Source organism: Pagrus major, chromosome 14 (genome assembly GCF_040436345.1).
Source record: "Pagrus major chromosome 14, Pma_NU_1.0".
In the NCBI taxonomy this organism is placed as follows: domain Eukaryota; kingdom Metazoa; phylum Chordata; class Actinopteri; order Spariformes; family Sparidae; genus Pagrus; species Pagrus major.
In genome coordinates this window covers 15330770-15351117 of record NC_133228.1, presented here as the reverse complement: position 1 = coordinate 15351117, position 20348 = coordinate 15330770, and the positions used below count along the sequence as shown (strand labels likewise).

Genomic DNA, 20348 nt, shown 5'->3' with positions numbered 1-20348 from the left:
AACAAGTTACAAATGGCCGGTCAGGCAGCTGCCCTCTGTGTTCTTAGCAGTATAGTGCTGTGATTTTTTTTAAAATTAAATCTTTTAATTCGATGTCAGAAATAAAATGATTCCTTGCCCTTGAGCTTCTTGACGTCTTCTATCCTGAGCCAGAGTTTGATGGCAATCATTTCCCCATCATCCTCTTCTGCCAGTTCAACCCTGACGCCTGTGTCCTCTTGGAAGAACGCATGGTTCAACAGGATCTTTATAGCATACCTAGAGGAACAGAAGAGGATTTACTTGTTGATGCTTCTTGATAACAGTTTGTTCAAGAACAGCCATTCCTTGTGAGCTGGTCTCCAGCTGCTAAGCTAATAAGACAGACATGGCATTTAATTTATCCGTGATTTCATTTATAAGTTGACATGTAGTCCTGAGACAGCTGTCCACGTACTGCACATTGCATCATGGTGTTTGTGGGCTTGGACCTTGTCTTAGATTTTTTGGAAAAGAAAACAACAATCAAATGACTATTCCTCACCAAGAACAAGAAATCTGGACAATAAGGAGAGGGAGGGTGTGAAGAAAAACAAAGAAAGTGCAAGAGAGGGAGAAGGTTTAGCTTCAGTTAAGAGGGTAAAGTGAATGTTTTGGCAGAATCGCAGGACATGCAGGGACAGAGAAAGAGAACAGGGGACTTCTTATGTCTGACCAAGGAGCAGTGAATCAGAACAGGATTAGGTGAAGTCATTCATACTTCACTACACCCAATCATGATTGCCATCAAATATAACTGGGAGTTGATGCTACATTTATTTTAATAAAGTGAGAGAGAGAGAGATTGAAGGCAAATATTGTCTTAAATCTCCATTTAAGAGTCCATTTAAGATCCAAAAAATCCAGAAACATAACAAAATATCAACAATTCTGGTATTTTGGCTTCTCTCACCTCTCATCCTTGTTCGTTCTGATGCAGCCCTCTATAATTTCCTTCACCTCAGGAATGGCTACCTTGTCAAAACTGCCAGGCTTCACTCCCTGCACACACAGAAAGAAGAGAAAATGAGCACGAAACACGCTGTATATACGTATGTTGTACATTCATTCTGTGAGTCTCTTATCATTCATTTTGTTCCAGATAACACATTTAAGTTTGCCTGCTGGTTCTGTTTTGCCTCAGTTTTTAATAATAAGCACAATAAAATAATTCCTCTGAATAGGAAAATGGAAAAATCCCTATTATATACAGCAGGATTAACTGACACTAATTGAATTAACTAATGACGTCTGTGAAATACTCTTTTCTGTAATACAAATTGATGAGCCATGCAAATAGAGCATTTTGCCCCAACATTGTTAAACATTTGACAGTCAGAGGTCCAACAGTCAGAGAGACTGTCCAGGGTTAATTCCCACATGGACCCAGATATCCTCTCAGGAATGAATAATGAATCACAGCTGCTCATAGCCAATTAAGACAACTAGAGCCCATTCTGATGGATAACACTCATAAAAAAGAATCAGCAGGGACCCATTCTGAAGTCTGGCACTATAAAAAGGCAGCTCCAAGGCCTGATGTGAGAAAAAAGTGACAGTTTGCAGTTGTAAAAAGCGGAAACTGTATCCAGAAAAAGAAAATAGTTCAAAAGACAACATATGATACTGCATGATGAATATTACTTAAATGCAAAGTTTTGGTGTTTTGTGATACTAGGGGAAACACATACAAGTAACTGCAACCAAGGAACCTCTACAGGCCTATCAATGCACTATTCAGACGCGAAAAACTGCACAGAAGTTAGGCCACACAGCTCGCCAGAAGCATCTCAATGACCAACTCATTTGTTCAAACACTGTTGATGGAGGAACAAAATAGGGACCCAATGAAGACAAGGAATACAAAACAAAGATACAGAGAGAGAATCACATGAAAATACTACATTCTCCATCTGTCAAACACCTGTACAGAGGATGTCAACACACTTTTGAGACAATCATGTAATCACTTAAAGGCTTGTCCAGTTCAAAGTATCCTGGCAGAATAGGGCTCACCTGCAAATTCAGTTATCATAAACAGATAATGGCACCACAAATCAAAACTTTTCCTCGAAAAGTCAAATACACAAAATGAGTGCACATAAAAAAGGCAGGAAGTACATGAGAAAGGACAGGTTTGAGATTAAAAAAAGAATAAGTAACTTACCTAGAAAAAACTTGACAGACAGATGGTCTTGGGAATAGTTTTGGCCAACTGACTGACTGACTGTTTATCTCAACCTGTTAGTGCCAGCAAATGACCACCTCCTTCTTGCTCTCTACCTCCAGCCCTGTCCTCCCGTCATCGTTTCTCTCTTTACTCTCTTGGCCTGTTTCTCTCCTGCAAGCCCCCAGTTCACCATTACATAACAACCCCCCTCCATCTCTCTCCCTCAGAACCACACACACACACACACACGTTTTGAGATTCCAGCGCCAAACAAAGTTAGGACTAATGGAGGAAGTAATGGTATTAAGTCTGACAGAGAGAGGGAAGGATGACGGGGAGAGAGTGAGAGAGAGAGTGGGATTTCAATTAAACAAGGCTGACTGGGGGTAAGGAATGTTCCATGAGGCTCGTCAACAACATTGTAGGGCTGGGCCCATTAATCAAATTGTATTTTCAATTATGATTTGGCTCCCGACAATTATGCAAACATGATAACTGAGATAAAATAATTATTGTAAGGTGCCTGCGCAGAGACTGCTTACCCTGCTGCCGTCTGGCAAGAGATTAAGGTGAAGAAATATCTGCTGCCGTACCAACAAACTGCGGAGCAGCGTTTTTCCTCAGGCTGTGATGCTCCTGAACACATCCCCAACACTCCACCATGAATTGTTTATTTTTCCGATTTGATTATTATTTACTTATTAGTCTGTATAGTTTGTTGTTTTCTGTGTGCTTAGGGAACTACAACACAAATGTCATGCAAGCTTGTGTTGCATAACAATAATTTAATTAATCTTCTGTTTCGCAATGATGCTCTCATTTTGTCTTGCGTCATAAATCCAGCTGCCTCCTTTCCGTTAGAGCAGTGTGTTTTCTCTCAGACTCTGCCAGGCCTTTGAAATTTTTAGTTCAGCTCAGTGTGGTCAATTGAGCTGTCGTTTGCGAAAAACACCACCACTTGGTTTCTGACGCACATCTATAACTGCAGTTACTGTACTGATGCTTGATGCAATTGAGGTGTCTGCAGTTATATGCAGCATATTAATATGAGTATTTGGAAAACATATTGGAATGTTAGTAGCTGTTGGGGCCTTCCTGACCTTGAGATGATTTGGTCAGGGGTAAGAGGTTAATGATTCAAGGTAACAGGTATAAAATGTTAAAGTTTAACAGAGTCATGGAAGTCCTGGGTCAGAGGTGAAGAGGCCTCTCTTCTTATCTGACCCTCTTTGATGTGGATCATGTGTGGTAATTAAGTCTTTGACCAAAACAAGCTCGGTATATAAGGAGCTGTCTGCATGTCTTCGAGAGAGTTCTCATTATTCGGCTGGAGACTCTCCAAGTAACGTGTTACTTGTTTACGATACTGAACTTATTGTAATAAATTTGTTATACAACTAAGACAGTGTCGGCGGAGCTTTTCTTCAAACATCTTCATCAGCATCGCCACAGAATATACGACATAACCAAAAGGGACGAGAGATTTAATTAATTTCCTCACATTTTATATTTCAAATAAAAACAACATCGTAAGACACAGCACATAAGTCTTTGTGTTTTCTGTATATTATACTATATATTATTATAAGACATTTTTTAATTTATTTTTCAGCTGAATTAGATTTAAAGCAATTAAAGTTTTATTTAAAAAGAAGAAAAAAAAAAAAGCATGATGTTTCCAAAGTCAATAAGTAATCATGGTAAATAATCATGATCTCAGTGCTGACCAAAATAATCTTGGTTATGATTTTTGCCGTAATTGACCAGCCCTATAACATTGTGTGTCAAGGCATTATAGAATTAGGTTAAAAGTATATCCTAATGCCGCCTTACAGTCACACAACATGATACAAATGGCATCGAACTCTATAAGTTCAGTATTTTTCATACCGTCAAGAGTATTTTTAATGCAAAAAGCACCCTTAAATATCATGATAATATTTTAGGGCCATTTCACCACCCTGAAAAGGTAAAATAGACAAAGAAAGCAGAAGCTACTGCCAACTTCCTGACAACTCATCAGGGGTTAACTGAGGTTCGCCTTGCGAGGACTGAATAAAGGGAGAAATGGAGGGTGGAAAGCTGCAAGGATGGATTAGGCAGTGAAATGAAAGGAAGCAGGTGACTCGGGCACCCTGGGGTTGTCACAAGGCTGTTTGTGTGTGTGTGTGTGTGTGTGTGTGTGTGTGTGTGTGTGTGTGTGTGTGTGTGTGTGTGACAGTAACAAATACAGACAACTGAATTTGGTTGTTTGACTGCATGTTTATCTGAGTGGATAAAACAATCTGAGTGGGATAACGCCCTGTTGCTTTCACAGCTATTAACTGGAACGAACAAACGAATGAACGAACACACACACACACACACACACACACACACACACACACACACACACACACACACACACACACACACACACACACACACACACACACACACACACACACACACACACACACACACACACACACACACGAGCTGCGAACCCAAAGGCTGAGGTCACGAAGATAATCAAATATGCTTCCATCAAAGTGGGGATGTGATTTCAATTTTGTGTGAGAGAAAGGAGGAAACATAAAGAGAGACAGACAGCCAGACGAACATATGGATTGGGAGATACCGTCTGAATGTATTCTGCACGTGAAGCTTCTTAAATTAAATTGAGACATTCAGAGACAGAAAGATGACAGAAGAGAGACAGAGGCTGATTCTTTCCTCTCACAGCGGTGGTTGGAGGCAGGGAGGCAATCTTAATCCAAATCCCTTCAATTTGAATTTGCCTGTCAGATAGTACGAATGGCCGCTGAAGGCATTTTATCAATTCCATTACTGTGCCGAAAATTTGAACAGAAAGTGAACATACATTAAAGCATATAAGATATAAATAATGTAAGAAAAAGTAACATTTGTCAAAACTAATCACAAGTGCTCTTTGTTTGACTATAATTATCTAAAATAGAAGATGGAACACATCATTTTTTATTTTTGGTATACACATTGAAAAACCTTTCACTGCTGCTGAAGTTACCATTAAATTTTTATGCAAGACGTCACCAGAGATAACCGAAGCGCTTGTTTTAGCTGAGGGGCATGTTGCGCTCTTCCATAAGCTATAAACAGCACAGCATCTCTGTAGTAATACCAATCAAATATTTAGGGAGAATAGTACTAATCCTCACTTTGTTTTAAATGAATGGTTTTGCCTAAATGTGCGCGCCGAGTTAAAGATGTGATAAAACGAACAGATGCAGAGAGAACACTGATAACAATGGGACTAGAGGAGGATAGTGAGAGAGAAAAAGAGGGAGAGGGAGATTTCTAGTAAATTCCTCTGCTCCATTAACCGTCACTGTCAGCCTGCACAAAGCTGAACTCAGTCCCGTGAGGCAAAAAAAAGAGACAGCTCTCATCTGTCTGTGTGTTGGTGTGTGTGTGTGTGTATGTGCGCGTGTGTGTGCGTTGGGTTGATGACCTCAGCAGCACTCAACTTAAAACAGCCTCTGATTGCATCTGTTGTCCTCTCTGTCTGGGTTTTTTTTTTTTTTCAGTTTTTCCAGCCAACTGTCATCAAAATTTGAGCAATGTTGGATATTGTTACCAGAGTAGAGAGGAGTAAAAGTGAATTAGAGGCTTTTAATTCAGATGTCTTTTTGTCTGTTGACTAACAGTTCCTCTACAAAAATGGAGGTTCAGATTTTTCTTTTTTATTCAAGACATTTTCCTCATCCATGTCTCTTATGTTTCTGAATTTGCTTCAAACTCTCTCCAAGAAGCTTTAAGGGTGTTCAGGTGTCATACTCGAGGTCTAAATAACAACATTATTTGAGATAACATTCGTTTTGACCTTGTATTGCTCTCTGGTGGTGGAGAAAAAAATACAATCAACCAAAGCTTTCCCATAGTGCAACTGTTTTCCTTTTTTTCACTTTTGTAAGACAGAGCAAGAGAGAGAGGTGAGGAGGGAGGGAGAATAGGCAAGAGAGACTAATCAGTGCAAAAACACAGTCATATGACGGGTCCTCCTGCAGCTCATACCAAACTTATTAATTCAGTCAGTAAACAAGTATGGGAGGGTGGAGAAGGATGGAGATTAGAGACTCTTAGTTACAACACATTCAGTCTATCATCAGTCACAGCTGAGGCATTCAAAAGAAGTAGTTTAGTCACACGGTGCATGAAACTTAGAGTTTACACTTACGCTGGTAACCCGCCTGTAGATCTGGGCAGCGTTTTGACATTCAGAGTAGGGGTACTCTGAGGTAGCCATCTCCAGCATACACATCCCGAAGGCGTACACGTCCACAGATTCATCATACTTCTCCTCGTACATCTCTGGAGCCATGAACTCTGGGGTTCCTGGTGATAAAAACAATCAACTGTTACATTGTGCTGGGAATTTGGATCTCTCAGTCATAAAGCTACATTCTGTAACGAGTTTATCTCAAACAAGAAGCTTCAAAATAATTGTGTTGGTGCATTGACTCGCAATAGGGAGAATGGTGCCTCTGTGGGCTTTGTGAGATCTCCCGCGAGAAGTGCGCAACTATGAAATTGGAATATATTTTTTGGAAGAAAAAATTTTCTGGTTTTCCGTCTGATGTCGTCCTGTATCTCTGCTTCAAGTCTCGCTGACTTCTGGAATTTGCTGATGGACAGATTGCTAAAGCAACCGCTAGCTGCTGCTAACTGTAGTAAGCTCCGTTAGCCCTGAATCTAGCTGACTCTGCTTGGACCACACTGGGAGCTCGGAGTACTGGGGGACTGTTGGTGTTTTCAGCCTGAGTGAAGAGGCTTTGGACCACCAGTAGGAGGGAGATTTCATGCCAGGAGCAGGGACTGCTCCTCAGTAGTGGCGCTAGAATCTGCACCAGAACTAGAGGCAGCTGTGCTTAAAAGCCAAACAGTCAGTTGAGTGACACATACTAAAATGATTATGAGAGTAGACAACTTAAGTCTTAAAATTCCCTAAACACAGCTGAAACTTCTAAATTACTCCTATTGGTACCACATACCGGCCTTGTTGTTTTTGTGTTTGCACATTCATGCATATGTGTGTTTGTTTGTGGATTTCTGCAAGTGTCCAAATACTTGAGGTCTGCCTAATTACTACAAAGCAGCTGTGAGATCTACAAAGCATATAATTCCCGCCTCGAGTGTATGAGAATATGCACATTCATGTACATGTGTGAGAATATGTGTGAATACCAGAATACTGTGGTTAACTGCCCAACTATACCACTGAAAGGCAGCCAAGTTATTATATGAAGCACAGCAGAGACTCTTGACTCCACTTAATTTTGTGTGTATGGAGTGTGTTTTACATGCAGGGTGTGTGTTTGGGGTGTATCTTTGGGGTGTGTGTGTGTGTGTGTGTGTGTGTGTGTGTGTGTGTGTGTGTGTGTGTGTGCAGCCATCACAACTCCAGACAGCCTAATCCCAGCTTACTAGAGTACATTTCACTTTTCAAATGCCTGCGGTTTGCTTTTACAACCAGACATTTTAGAGGCAGTGAACTGAATCTACAGTAGACGTGTGCAGCGCTGCAGATTGTGTCTGTGCTTATATCTTTACTTATGCGAGACGGCGTGTGTGGACATGCGTGAGTAAAGCAGTTATTGTAATTGCAAACTCCCATAAATGATGTTGGTTGTTACACTTTGTCCACATCCACAAGTCTAAACATTTCATTTTGATGCACAACACAAGGAGATAAAGAATTTGTGCACATGCATTTTCCTACCTATGACACTCTTGGCAAAGGATGCCCTCTTTAGCGTGGCTAAACCAAGGTCTCCAATCTTCACCGAGCCTGTTGGCCCCGTGATGAAGATGTTGTCGCACTTCAGGTCCCTGTGAATGATGGGCGGGGCTCTGGTGTGCAGGAAGTGAAGGCCTTTGAGGATCTGTCTGCACCACGAACGCAGGACCTTGATTTTCATCACCTTGAAACGCTTCAGGTAGCTGCAGGATGAGGGGATCACACATGAGAGAGCGTGTCATTCAACAAAACAATACATTTACAAACAAAAATATACAGAGAGCAGCGTGTTCAACCTCGCAGCAGCTTTTGCCACTGACAAAAACAAAGTCCTCGTATGCATCTCATATCTCATATTTAGCTCTGTTTTATTGAGGTTGAAGGGCACTCAGATGACTCTTTGAACTGTTCTGAATATATTCCACTGTGATAATAGCACAGGACACTGAAAACCATCCACGGGGGAATTAATTATTTCAAAGCAAGGCATGGAGAGGCAGACGATGGCAGGATAAGAGCGACGGAAACACGGATAATGCTTCAATTAAAGATGAAAGCTTACACAACCAAAGTGGATTACCGTCAGACAATTCCAGCTTAAAGGAGATGCAGCATAAATACTCATGCAAACATGGATGTTGGCACAAGAACACACACTGATAGACATTCTGGTGTCTGCATGTTGGAGAGTGACATTTGCACCATCAATGAAGAGCTAGTACTCGTGAGCTCTGTCTTTATTCAGCAGAACAGAGAACAGGGTTATATCAAGATTTAATTTACTGTATTTGTGCTTATCCAACTTATTTCCAGCCCCCATGATTCATATCGGCGCAACTTCTGCCACATTCTGTCACTTAATCGGAACTGGCAATTTCCATGGTAATAGGATGCTTATCATGTTTCATCGAGTGACTGGCACGGCCTAGAATTCATTCATGAAGATCTAGGTTACTACTTAGATCGAGTGACTACAAAAAACACTATTATTGTTTCAAATTCTAATGAAACAATGGCAGTCACACTAATGCACATCATCAGAGATTTCTTAGTGTGGTTTCTAAGTAGGAGTTGTCCATTGTCCACAACTAGGGTGAAGGTTTGCGTATGGATGGATGGGACATGTCTCTACCAATATTCTGGGAGGACAGAATCGTCCCTTCCAATATTTCAATATCTTTGGAGTGACGTAATTTTAGATCATTCTGATATACCCTCCTAGATGCTATGTCTCTAATAGACCAAGTGAGGTATGTTATGCTAGCACTTGATTTGCTGAAGGGGAGAGAGGGCTTGAAGGCTCAGGTTTGGTCCACACCCTTGGTCTGGAAACTATCCCAGCATACACTGGGTGGAAACCCTTTGACAGCTTGCCAGGCCATCATCACACAGCTAACGGAGAATCACAGCTGTGGTCGATCTGTAGCCTCGAGTCCACCTGGTTTGTAAGTCTTTGGAATGTGGGAGGAAAGTGGAGGAAACCTCACAGGATTACAGTGAGACCAGGACAGGAATTTTACTGTGTGTGAAATTTTCTTCAATTAGCTGCACAGCAGTATTTCCAGAATGACTGACAGGTTTTAGTCAAATAACTTAAACATGCAGCTGTTCTTATTTGTATTGATTAAATTATACAATGAAAAAGCTTCTGTCAGAGTGTTTTGAGTGCTCATTCAAAATTCATTTGACTGTCACCCTTGATTAGCTCTTTTAAAATCAATGTTTGAATTCTAAGCAAAGTCTTTCCAATTGTCTGTTATCAGCTGGGGACTTGTCTGCCTGTCTCTCCTCCGCTGTTTAGACAAATTGAAGAACAGAGCGAACAGACGGGGAAGCAAAGTGTACTCCATAGTCATCCTCTGATCATCCAGATGATGAGGAGGATTCAAAAGAAATGAACTGTTCCACGACTCACTCATCATCTTTTTGATGTGTTTAATTCTGCCTGTGTGTGCAACTTTTTCAGCATCACAGCAGGCAGAATATATCTGATTTGAGCTAATTTCGTTTTTATTAAAGCACTTTGGTTCCTAGAGCTTAAAATGATCTCATCCTTGATCTATTCAGTGCAATTAATTCAATGTCCAAGCTCAAATTAAATCCGCCCATGGCCCCCTTTGAATAACTGGCAGCTGACTGAACCACACAGTGACCCTGCAAAGAATGTTGTTGCCTCCTGGTCCAGACAGCTAACCTCCTGCTGCAGAGCAGCATCAGTGAGTCCGGCTCCAGCATCACTGGCAGCTCCACTTGCACACAGATCCTGACTGTCAACAGCTGCTCTAATAACGCAGCAACAACTGACAAGAAGCCATCCAGACAAATCTGGATTCAGTAACAGATTAGTCTGGTCCGAGACTGATCCAGACTGCTGCTACAAGCTCCAGTGTTTCAGTCTTGAGCCTGCGACTTTAGTAAATTACACTACATTAATCATTCAGGGGTGTAAAGAGAGTGTATATAATCAAGTACCATTCTAAGTATTAACTTAATAATCTTTTCATGACTTTTTGTATTGACATTCTTCCAAATGCACATCTGCATAAAACTAAAACCTTTCACTCCCTCTTCCTCAAATCCACCCTCATCCCATCACCCTTCCGCTTGTAGAGACGTTTAAGTACGCTTAAGAGAGCACTCTCTTCTCCTCTTCCTCCGTCTGCACCTTCCTTCCCTTTACCTTCCCACCCTCCTCTCCCTCGCCTGTCTCCTCCGCTTTCTTTCCCTCCGTTTCTGAAGTCAGAGCGGTGTTGACAGAAAAGTTCAACCCTGTGGCATGTGATGCTGGAGTTAGGCACTGCACAAAGTATCTCTCACTCATGATAGCTCGCTTTTCAACACAGAAATACACAGAGGGAGAAATATGCAGATAAATATGTATATACAGTGTGTGAACACTACACATACAGATACATGAAAGCATTCATACACCAACACACATGCCTTTGTGCTTCTCTATCTCTCTCTAACACACTCGCACACACACACACACACACACACACAGATAGATAAGGGGCCTCTAATACCCTGAACCCAGGCCCGGGCTCAGTTTTTCCATCCACACCATCTCCCTCCGTCCCTATCAGTCCTCCCTCTCATCATCTCTCTTTCTTTTTCCACCACTTCAGTGTACAACAGTCCTCTCTCCTTTCTGAGTCTTCATCTGGATGACAGCCAAATCCCAGAGCAGCCGTGTTCGTATATGTACATGGATGCATTACTTAATTACATAAATGCTTGTGAGATGAATATATTGTGTAGAGTCAATAGAGGTGATAATTGGAATAGCTGACTGACACGAAATTACTCAAAATGCCAAAAGATGGGCCAACTTTTCGAAGATTTTCTAGAATTTTATCATAGCAAATTCAATATTTTGTGGTATTCAAACTTTTGTTGGGCAAAACACTAAACATGAACACATTACAGGCTTCAGGGTGCAACTATTTTGGTTTTCAAACATCAGCACTTTCTTACTTTATTTTTCAAGAACATTTTAGGAGGATATCGCAATTTCTTATTGTATGTTCTGGGATTTAACTGAAGAAAAAGATTTATCTGCACCGTTATTCCTGTTTACAGTCATTGACTTAAAATTAAAATGTATTACTGGGTGCAGCGGTGCACTTACATGACAGAGTTAGGCGCACCAATTACTTTTGTGCTCTAGGTATTTTTCATTATTTATTATCTTATAAACAGAACAATACGTTGGTGATTGATATATTAATCAAGAGCGACATAATCATCCATTGTAGCCATTATTATTATTATTATTATGTATGCTTAAAATGAATAAAAATAAAATGTATATTTAATATATACATTTTTCCAAATAAGGGATAATCTAAGTTCTATTGCCTTTTATCAAACATGTTGTCAAGTCACACTTGCCCTGCTTAACATTAGCTTTTGCATTTTAGTTACTCATTTTGTCCCTAATCTGAATATTTAAATTACTCTTGTAAAATTCCTAAAAACCTTTCACTAGTTTATTTTTCCTGCTTTCCTCTTTGGTACAATGGAATGCAATAATGAGAAAGTGACAGAATTGTTGGGAAACAAAAAAAAAATGTGACCACCGCTTCATTTTACAAGCTGGATAGATACAGCATGCAGGACAGAGAGCATCTGCCCTCAACTCATTTATGAACCTTTTTCAGTCTTCCAGTGGAGGGCGCTACTGTCCTTGGTAGTGCTGTGCAACTGGATTGATACTCTCACTCTGTGGTCACAGGTGGTTCATAGGTATGTCAGAATGCCTACAGTAGCTGCCTTTAAACTAGTTATTTATTCATCTATTGATTTGCCTATTTATGCTTTAACTGCCTCTTTATCTGACTGTCTCACCATCAGCTTATCAGACTATTTGACTTCCTGTCTCCCTTTTCCTGCCTCAAACTAACTGTACATCAGCCTGGTTATCCATCCAACTCTCCCCTCTGTCTGCCCCCCCCCCCCACACGGCTCATTTGGTCTCTCCCTCTGTCTGTGTCTCTCGATCAGGAATGAGAGGAATCTGCAGCAGAAGCAGCAGCTGGCAGGTGGGCCTATGTCCCACGATGCACTGCACGGGGCACGGCGTGCGCCGCACGCCCCACATTCAGCCTTTTATTGTGTCAGGAGTTCAACAATCACATTTGCATTCACAGACAAACATCTAATCTATAAAGACTGGCGTGTGGTCATAGCATGGACAATGACAGCCACAGACGCATCAATTTATCACAGTGAAGCTGAGGGGGGGTGCGGGGGGGGCAGAGACTGACAGGCGCCCCTGGTTCTGACATGCTAACCACATATGTACAGTTTGTCACCAACACAGACAGGTGTCTTCACATGACTTTTGACCTTTACCGACTTATTTAGTGTATTCTTTGCTAAAATCTGACGAGAACATCTTACTTTGGAACATGCCTCACATACATTCATAGACAGGCATTCAACCAGTGACATAAATACTCTACATAACATACACATAGACACATACTGTACATGTAATGAGTCAGACACTCTAGCTGACCCGCTAACAGCTGCACTCTGTATAGACCTGTATAGACATCCTGCTGGGACGCGAGGTGTTTACAGTGAAAGGCCATTTCAAATATTGAAAATAAAGGAAAAACTGCATATTGGTTTGACAGGAATGAGGACAACACATGCATGTGTGTGGGGGGGTAATTTTTACATTTCAACAAAAAACTGGAGGCGAGTCATCGTCTGTAACAGCAGAGCTCTTTAGGAAAAGGGGGAAAAGAGGTGGTTGTATGTGTGTGTGGTGTTTGTGCAGAGTCTCTGTTTTCCATATAATTTATTAGCCAGTTATTAGCCAGATCCTATCTGTTTTCATTTTCTAAATTGTTAGCAGCGTCTTTTGTTTGCAGTGTTTCACACCTGCAGCTTCCTGTTCATCCATCTACACAGCTGGAGGCCGGACGTTTATGTTAGCGGAGGTTAGCTACTGTTGCTTTCTGTTAGCAGAGCGGAGAGAGCTACTGAGACAAGGCACCAGAGAAAGTGTATTAAGTCACATCCTTTAGACTGTCATGGAAGTTCTGACTGAGTCCTCCACACAGAAATCCACAGTCCAGCACCATAAAACAACTTAAACAAATTGTCTACGTTTGTATAGGCAACCAAAAGCGACAGAAATTACTAATTTTTCACTTCACGTTACAATCTGCTCACATATGTACAATAAGAAAGTGATTAATACAAGTAATTGCTACAAATTGTTACATACAACCCCTTTCACATCTTGGAAAATATTTTTATTATGTACTCACGTTTTAAGCGTTCCAGATGTCATGAGCTCAGTGACCAGAACAATACATTTCTTTCCTTTGCACGGTCCCTCCCAGGAGTCGTAGAAGCGGACAATGTTAGGATGCTGCAGACCCTTCAACATCCCGGCCTCCTCTTTGAACCGCTGACGCTCTGACTTGGACAGCTTGCGATCCTACACACAGGACAGGAGAGGACAATTAGTCACGCATACAGAAAATGTAAGGAAATGCTCATTGGCAATCTAGCGGGAAGAAGCATTTAACCAAACAAAACGAGTTCTATTAATAGTACAACACTATTATTATGGTGTCTGTGATTACAATCAAATTAAGCGGGGAGAGGGTTTAAAGAGAGAGAGCTAATTAACAGAGGAACAAAAACAAGCTATAACAAATGCTTACAAAACATACAGCTATGGCTTGGCAACATGATAAAAAACATTGTTTACATCCAACACTGATGCACCATCTACACACGCCACTAGAATAAAAATGCAGATGAAATATGAAACCAGGTGCTATCAGAAAATGCTGCCTTATTACATTAAAATACAGCACAAGAGAGGGGAGTAGAGGTAGATAAAACAGTAGACTGTCCTTTCATCTTCACTCACAGAAGCCACAAACATCCATCAGAGTCTCAGGCTTATTTTGATGTGTCTTTCTTTGTCAGTACAGCACACGCTTGGTTTCTCTGAGAAGTACAAACTGGTTTATAAAAGTGGTTTATAAATAAACAGATTTGACTTTACACAAGAGGTAAAATTAGGGAAGCTACTAGCGTGTGTTTTTCTTTCCATATTCTCCCTCTTACTGTGATCTTTGTTGGTGTAGCTCCCCCTGAGTTAACTCCACTGTTAACTCATGAGAATACTGTAGAAAGCCATGTTTCCACTTGTCTGTAATCAGTCCTTTGTAACTTTATATGTTTATAGTTGCGTCATTTTATTTGAGTGTGAGTTTACTGTATTCCTTCAAAAGTTCCCACAACAGCAGACATTTTCACACAGCAGTCATTTACCTTCGGTGTCACTCCGTTTCATCTTGTAAATCGTATAAACATAGAGAATCTGACATATTATTATCATTTCAGCACTTCCCTATGATCAGCAACTGAAAAGACAATGGATAGTAAAAATCCCAAGGGATACAGGTCATATTACAAGGTAAAACAATATATTTGGTAACCCATTAGCTAATGATAGTATTCAGCCACTTCCTAGCTAACATTAATGTTTGATTACAGCTAGTGCATTTTACTTCTAGGGTTAATAAATGTGCTCAAGACAAGCATTGGCATTTAAATTACACCATTCCTATTGTATTATGTATTGTTAGCGAGGAAGTGTTTGAAGGCTAATATTAGCTGTGGTCTAACAGAAGCTAACAGGTTATGAACTATGTGGTTCTACTTCAAAATATGGCCTGATGTCCTCCGGGATTTTCATTATCCATTGTCTTGTCAGTTGCTGATCAATCAGGAGTTGTGAAATTACATCAATGTCTGGTAACCCATTAGCTAAAGTTAGCATTCAACCACTTCATGGCTAACATTATGGTTGGATTACATCCAGTACGTTTTACTTCCAGGCCTAATGAATGTGTCCAACATTTACATTAGAGAATCTGGAACCAGTGAGTTTTTAAGCGTTAATGCTCAACTTGTCGTAGATTAAATTTATGTCGATGACTGATTGTATGATGGATTAAACAACTAATTGTTTCATATCTGGAATGAGAAAACAAGGCAGTGATTTAGGACACAGCTATGGTGTCACCAGCATGATCCCTCACTGGCTTCCCAACAGTTAACAACTCCTAATTCTCTCCGGTAATGAACATCGAATCGAAAGTACAAACCCTACTTCTTGTGTCCCTCATGTTTGTTTGGATGCGAGTCGTAGTCTGTAACATTCACACCAAGCTTTAATCGACTTTTTTGTTAGCAGTGGTCGTAGCCACCCAGAGCTTGACCTAGACAAGCAAAAGTTGGGGGTTACATTCCTCCATTCTGTGGTAGGCTAGCGTCTTAGTAAAAACCTACACACATACATCCAAACAGTTTAATGAGAATTCCAGCTCGACCACTGACACTTCAATAAACGCAGATGCAAAGGGCAGCGTGGGCGAGCCAGATCTTGTAAAGTACTGTGATTGTGTGCATGTGTGTAAAAGGTGTCATTCATTCAACTTTGTCTAGCCTGTGTTTGTTTGTATGTCAGTTTTTATTATGAGTGGAATAAAGCCAAAAGAATCACAATTATTGTCGTTGGCATGACTTTTTTGCAATTAGCTCTGCTGCATAGCAGTGTTAGTGAGAGTGCATACGTGGGCATTTGCTTAGTCTGAATGTGTTTCCAGTTTCTTCACCAGCTCTGTGTCTAACCATAGCTGACACATTCGGCACATCACTATCCCAAAAATACACAAATTCGGAGGAACTGCCTGACAACGGTAAAATAAGGTGACAAAACCTCAATACTCAGAGGATTTAAGCCCAAATATGGTTGCAGCTTCTTCAGCGACTCTAATATGTTGTTGTTGTCGTCGTCACAGCATAACCTACAGTTACAAGTAAGCTGCCCCAGATTTGAAACAAAAAGATTAAAACAAATATAACAGAGATGCTTCAATTAACCTGAAACAACAGAAAATGTGCGCTTTGAAAGAGATTCATGACACATATCCAGAACATTTCATAATGTCTGTGACCCTTTTAGAGGATGAAATTACTGGGAAGTGAACAGACAGCTCGGTCTGCACACAAACACATTAAGAGCAGCAGGACTGATGCGAAGGCTGTGTGTGTGTTTGTTTAAGAATAGATGACAGAAAAAGTGAAACACAGTTAGGAGCAATAAAAGTGTCCGAGTTTCATTTTTAAGTTGCAATTTTTTGAGGTGATGCAAGATCAGACGTTGGAGGTTAGACACCTACTCCCAGCTACATTATCAGGACTATCACCATGGCAACCAGTTTTAAAAAGAGGTCCAAAAGGGGGGCGCACCTTGCCTCCAATTCAACTGTTTGATCGTTTCAAATACATTCACAATATTCTTTCAGACAGAACGATAAGATGTTGTGAATCTGTGTCTTATTTTCACATGATCTTATTGTTTTATTTAAGAGCTTTATATGATATAAATTTATAAAAACAGAGCATTCAGTGCATTGGTGTGAGCCATCCGAGACGAAGCACGAGGTCAGCATCAATCATTCATTGCATTAAAGCTACAATGCCACCAAATCCCAATGTTCACGGATATGCAGCTACTAGCTACTTAGGACATGCAGGTACTATTGCTTGCAGTGACATCAGAGAGATAACCTAATATTCAGGTAGTATTCCTACTTCCACTCCAAACAATCAACAAATCAGCACAGAAGGTACTGCCAGATTACGGTACACAGGTCTTCTGAAAAGCTTTAGAAAATCTTGTGAGCTGCTTCAGATTAGGAAGATCTGAGGTGATGATCTCATATTGTCATATTGCATAACCTGGGGCCTCATCTATATCATATGACTTACACACACACATGCACAGAGAACGTCTGAAAGCTCCAGTGTGTTTCTAAGTGCATTCATTTGTGTAGAGCCTGTGTGTGTGTGTGTGTGTGTGTTAAGAGCTTAGCCCTTCATCCCGCAGCAACCCTTTCACTGATGATGGCCCATTAGCGCACTGAAACATCCATGCGTGTGCTTACTCCCATCGTCTCACTCTTTTTCACATTACGATCACATGACCTCACGGTGGTCACATGACAATAGCCGCAGGTCACCTGACTGACTGGAAGCCCACATTTCATTTCCCAGCAGCACTTAGAGAAGACCCTGACCACCCATATCACTGTTAGACGCCTCCCTGAGGGCCCTCTCTCCGTATTTTTCTCGTCCTACCGTGTGTGTGTGTGTGTGTGTGTATGTGTGAGTGAGTGTGTATGTGTCCTCAAAATGTGAGCAGAGAAAGCAGACAGCAAGTCTAAAGGGTTTCCTAATACATTATTAATGTTTCCTTCTTCATTCTCATGTATAAATGGGTACATAGCTCTCACACATACAGTAGAGGCTTTGTAAGACAGTAAATGCTTATCTCAAAAAAATGTTTTTAAAAAAAACTGTTGTTGCTGTGGATATTTAAGGAATTAATTTGATCCATGGTGCATAAGTCTTCCTGTTGAGAGTGTTTGTTTTCTTTCTCTCTATCCCCTCTTTTCTGCTCCGAGCTGCAAAACATCATGAGACTTGAGTTTGTCAGACTCAAAAATATCCTCTCGCTCGTTCTCCATCCAAGCCTATCTTTCACTCTCTCTCTCTCTCCCTCTCTCTCTCTCTCATACACACAGGCTCACAGAAACACACACCTAAGCAAGACAAGCCTATACACTCAAATCTACAGTCTCTTATCTGACACATACACACTTCTCTTCGACAAGAGGACTTCTCACTCTCTAAGCTGATCTCTGCTTCCTCGCTATCTTCCTTTCGCCTATTTGAGGACTTGAAAGACGGCATCTACACATCCCTACGCAAGTGACAGCTCTAAGTCTGTCTGCCCTATTTCTGTTCTGTAACAGCCAACTGAGGACACACACACACACACACACACACACACACACACACACACACACACAGGCGTGCATGCACCCACGTACAACCAGGCAGCCACACAGGCTAGCAGAAACAGAATCAGCCGTGTTACAGCATTATGCAGCTTCCTGCAGAGAAGCTGAAAGCTGATACCCTCTGATCAACTCGTCTAGTCTGGACATCCCACTGCGTTTTAACGCTCAGTGATCATCTGCTCTGGTCTGCTGCACCCCGGCGGTGCACTTGCAGCACCAGATGGATGGAGGCTGCAACGGATGACAAAAAGGCGAGTGCCAGGAAAATTCAGACAATAAGCAGACATGGCACACTGGTGCTCGACTGTATATACAACAATCATAACACTATTAGGTAACTTTTGGGAGTTTCTGGGTACCAAACTCTCAGGATGTTGTCCAAAGTGCCTAAACTCTCCTGGGGACAGTGGAAGCCTAAATATAGCATCAATTATTGCAAATGATCGTCTGTGTCCAAAGATTTGTCTGTTTCTCAGGCTCTCTCTTACATAACAGCAATTAATAATTGTTTACATATGGGCAAACAAGTCATAAGGTACGGGTTAACTTTTACTGTTCAATCCCACCAGTCACTGGTTCCAAGAGATTGAATACCCAGAACTGAGACTACAGTATTTCTGTGGAATTCTCCCCTAAATCTGTTCCTGTTTCTCAGGAAAATTACCTGCAGGTTCCCAGGAACTTCAGTTCGCATGAACATGCAAGCTGAAGACTAACAAGCACACCTTTTCCAAACCTGTGCCACGAACTGTCATAAAGCCCAACCTTAAACGGTTGTCTTTTTTTTTTAAAAGTAGATAAAGTTTTCATGCTAAAATAGTTAAAAATTCAGGTTTTAGATTACATTAAAAAATTAAAGGACAATGACAAGCATAAACTATGCAAAGGGCTCAAGAAGTGACTTGATCAGATATAGACCTCAAGCAGAGCAGTAGGGCTCAGCATTCAAAGCACCAAATCTAGCATCAAACTGTAATCGCTCATAGATACCAACCACCTAAATACACCTCAGATCCATGCAATATTATCTGAGAAATTAACGACAATGTTGAAAAATGCCCTTCTTGCAATGTTAAAGAAAGTGAGAAAAGATTACTGAATTAGTCCCTTTTAATCGAATCCGCACCAAAAGTTAAAGGGGTCTATTCTGGGCCAAGACCCATCCTCTACCCAAGTTTCGAGGAAATCTGTTCAGTAGTTTTTGTGTAGTCTTGCTGACAAACCAACCAACCAACCAACCAACAGACACGGGTACAAACATAACCTCCTTGGTGGAGGTAATTGGCAAAAACTTTTTTTATCATGTGTTCATTATCAGCAGTCCTATTTTTACAATTAAATTTCATTTGTGGTGAGAAATTCAAGCAATCCAGTTATCATTATGAAAATCGGAGAAAAACCTTCAGCCCCAGTGTTTAGACACATAATTATGACAATGCAGTTCCAGAATTTATGATACATAATTTTATATGGTAATTTTCCACAACTGATTATCATCATCAACTCACCATCATCAACTTGAGTGATACTGATGAATCTGTTATATAGTCATCATTCTTCTGGCTGTGTCATGTATAAATGTGCGACATACACCCATGTGACCAAAATCAAAAAAAACACAGTGAAGAGCACTGAGTAAATCATTTCTCAGAGACTTTTCATGAAAGCTTTTTCTGCTGAAAGCATTTGGAGATGATTTGATGAAAAAGACACAAACTCTGTCCAAGGTCTGCAGCTGCACCCTACGTAAACTTTGGACATGGAGAATATAATTAGGAGTATGAGAGAAAATAAGCTTTGAGGAACACTGCACTCCAAAAAAAAGTGCTTTGTATTATAGTTTTTCCTAACACAAAGCATGACCTAATACTTGCGCCTTCAAATCATTATTCCAACACAGAAAAACACAACTGGCAGCATCCTTTCTTTTGCCGTATTCTTGACACCCTTTTTGGAAAGAAAACTGAACTATAAACTTTTCAGCCCAGTTTCT

General features: G+C 40.8%; 1 protein-coding gene across 1 annotated transcript in view; it reads right to left on the bottom strand.

The window, feature by feature from the left end:
- The window catches only part of wnk1b (WNK lysine deficient protein kinase 1b), a 97108-nt gene that overhangs the window by 39098 nt on the left and 37662 nt on the right, over window positions 1-20348 (bottom strand). Inside the window, exons 3-7 of the mRNA XM_073480717.1 lie at window positions 13733-13905; window positions 7929-8149; window positions 6387-6544; window positions 932-1020; window positions 119-258 (exon numbers count right to left, since the gene is read on the bottom strand). Of these exons, the coding sequence (XP_073336818.1) occupies window positions 119-258; window positions 932-1020; window positions 6387-6544; window positions 7929-8149; window positions 13733-13905 (781 nt within the window). The remainder of the gene's footprint in view (window positions 1-118; window positions 259-931; window positions 1021-6386; window positions 6545-7928; window positions 8150-13732; window positions 13906-20348) is intronic.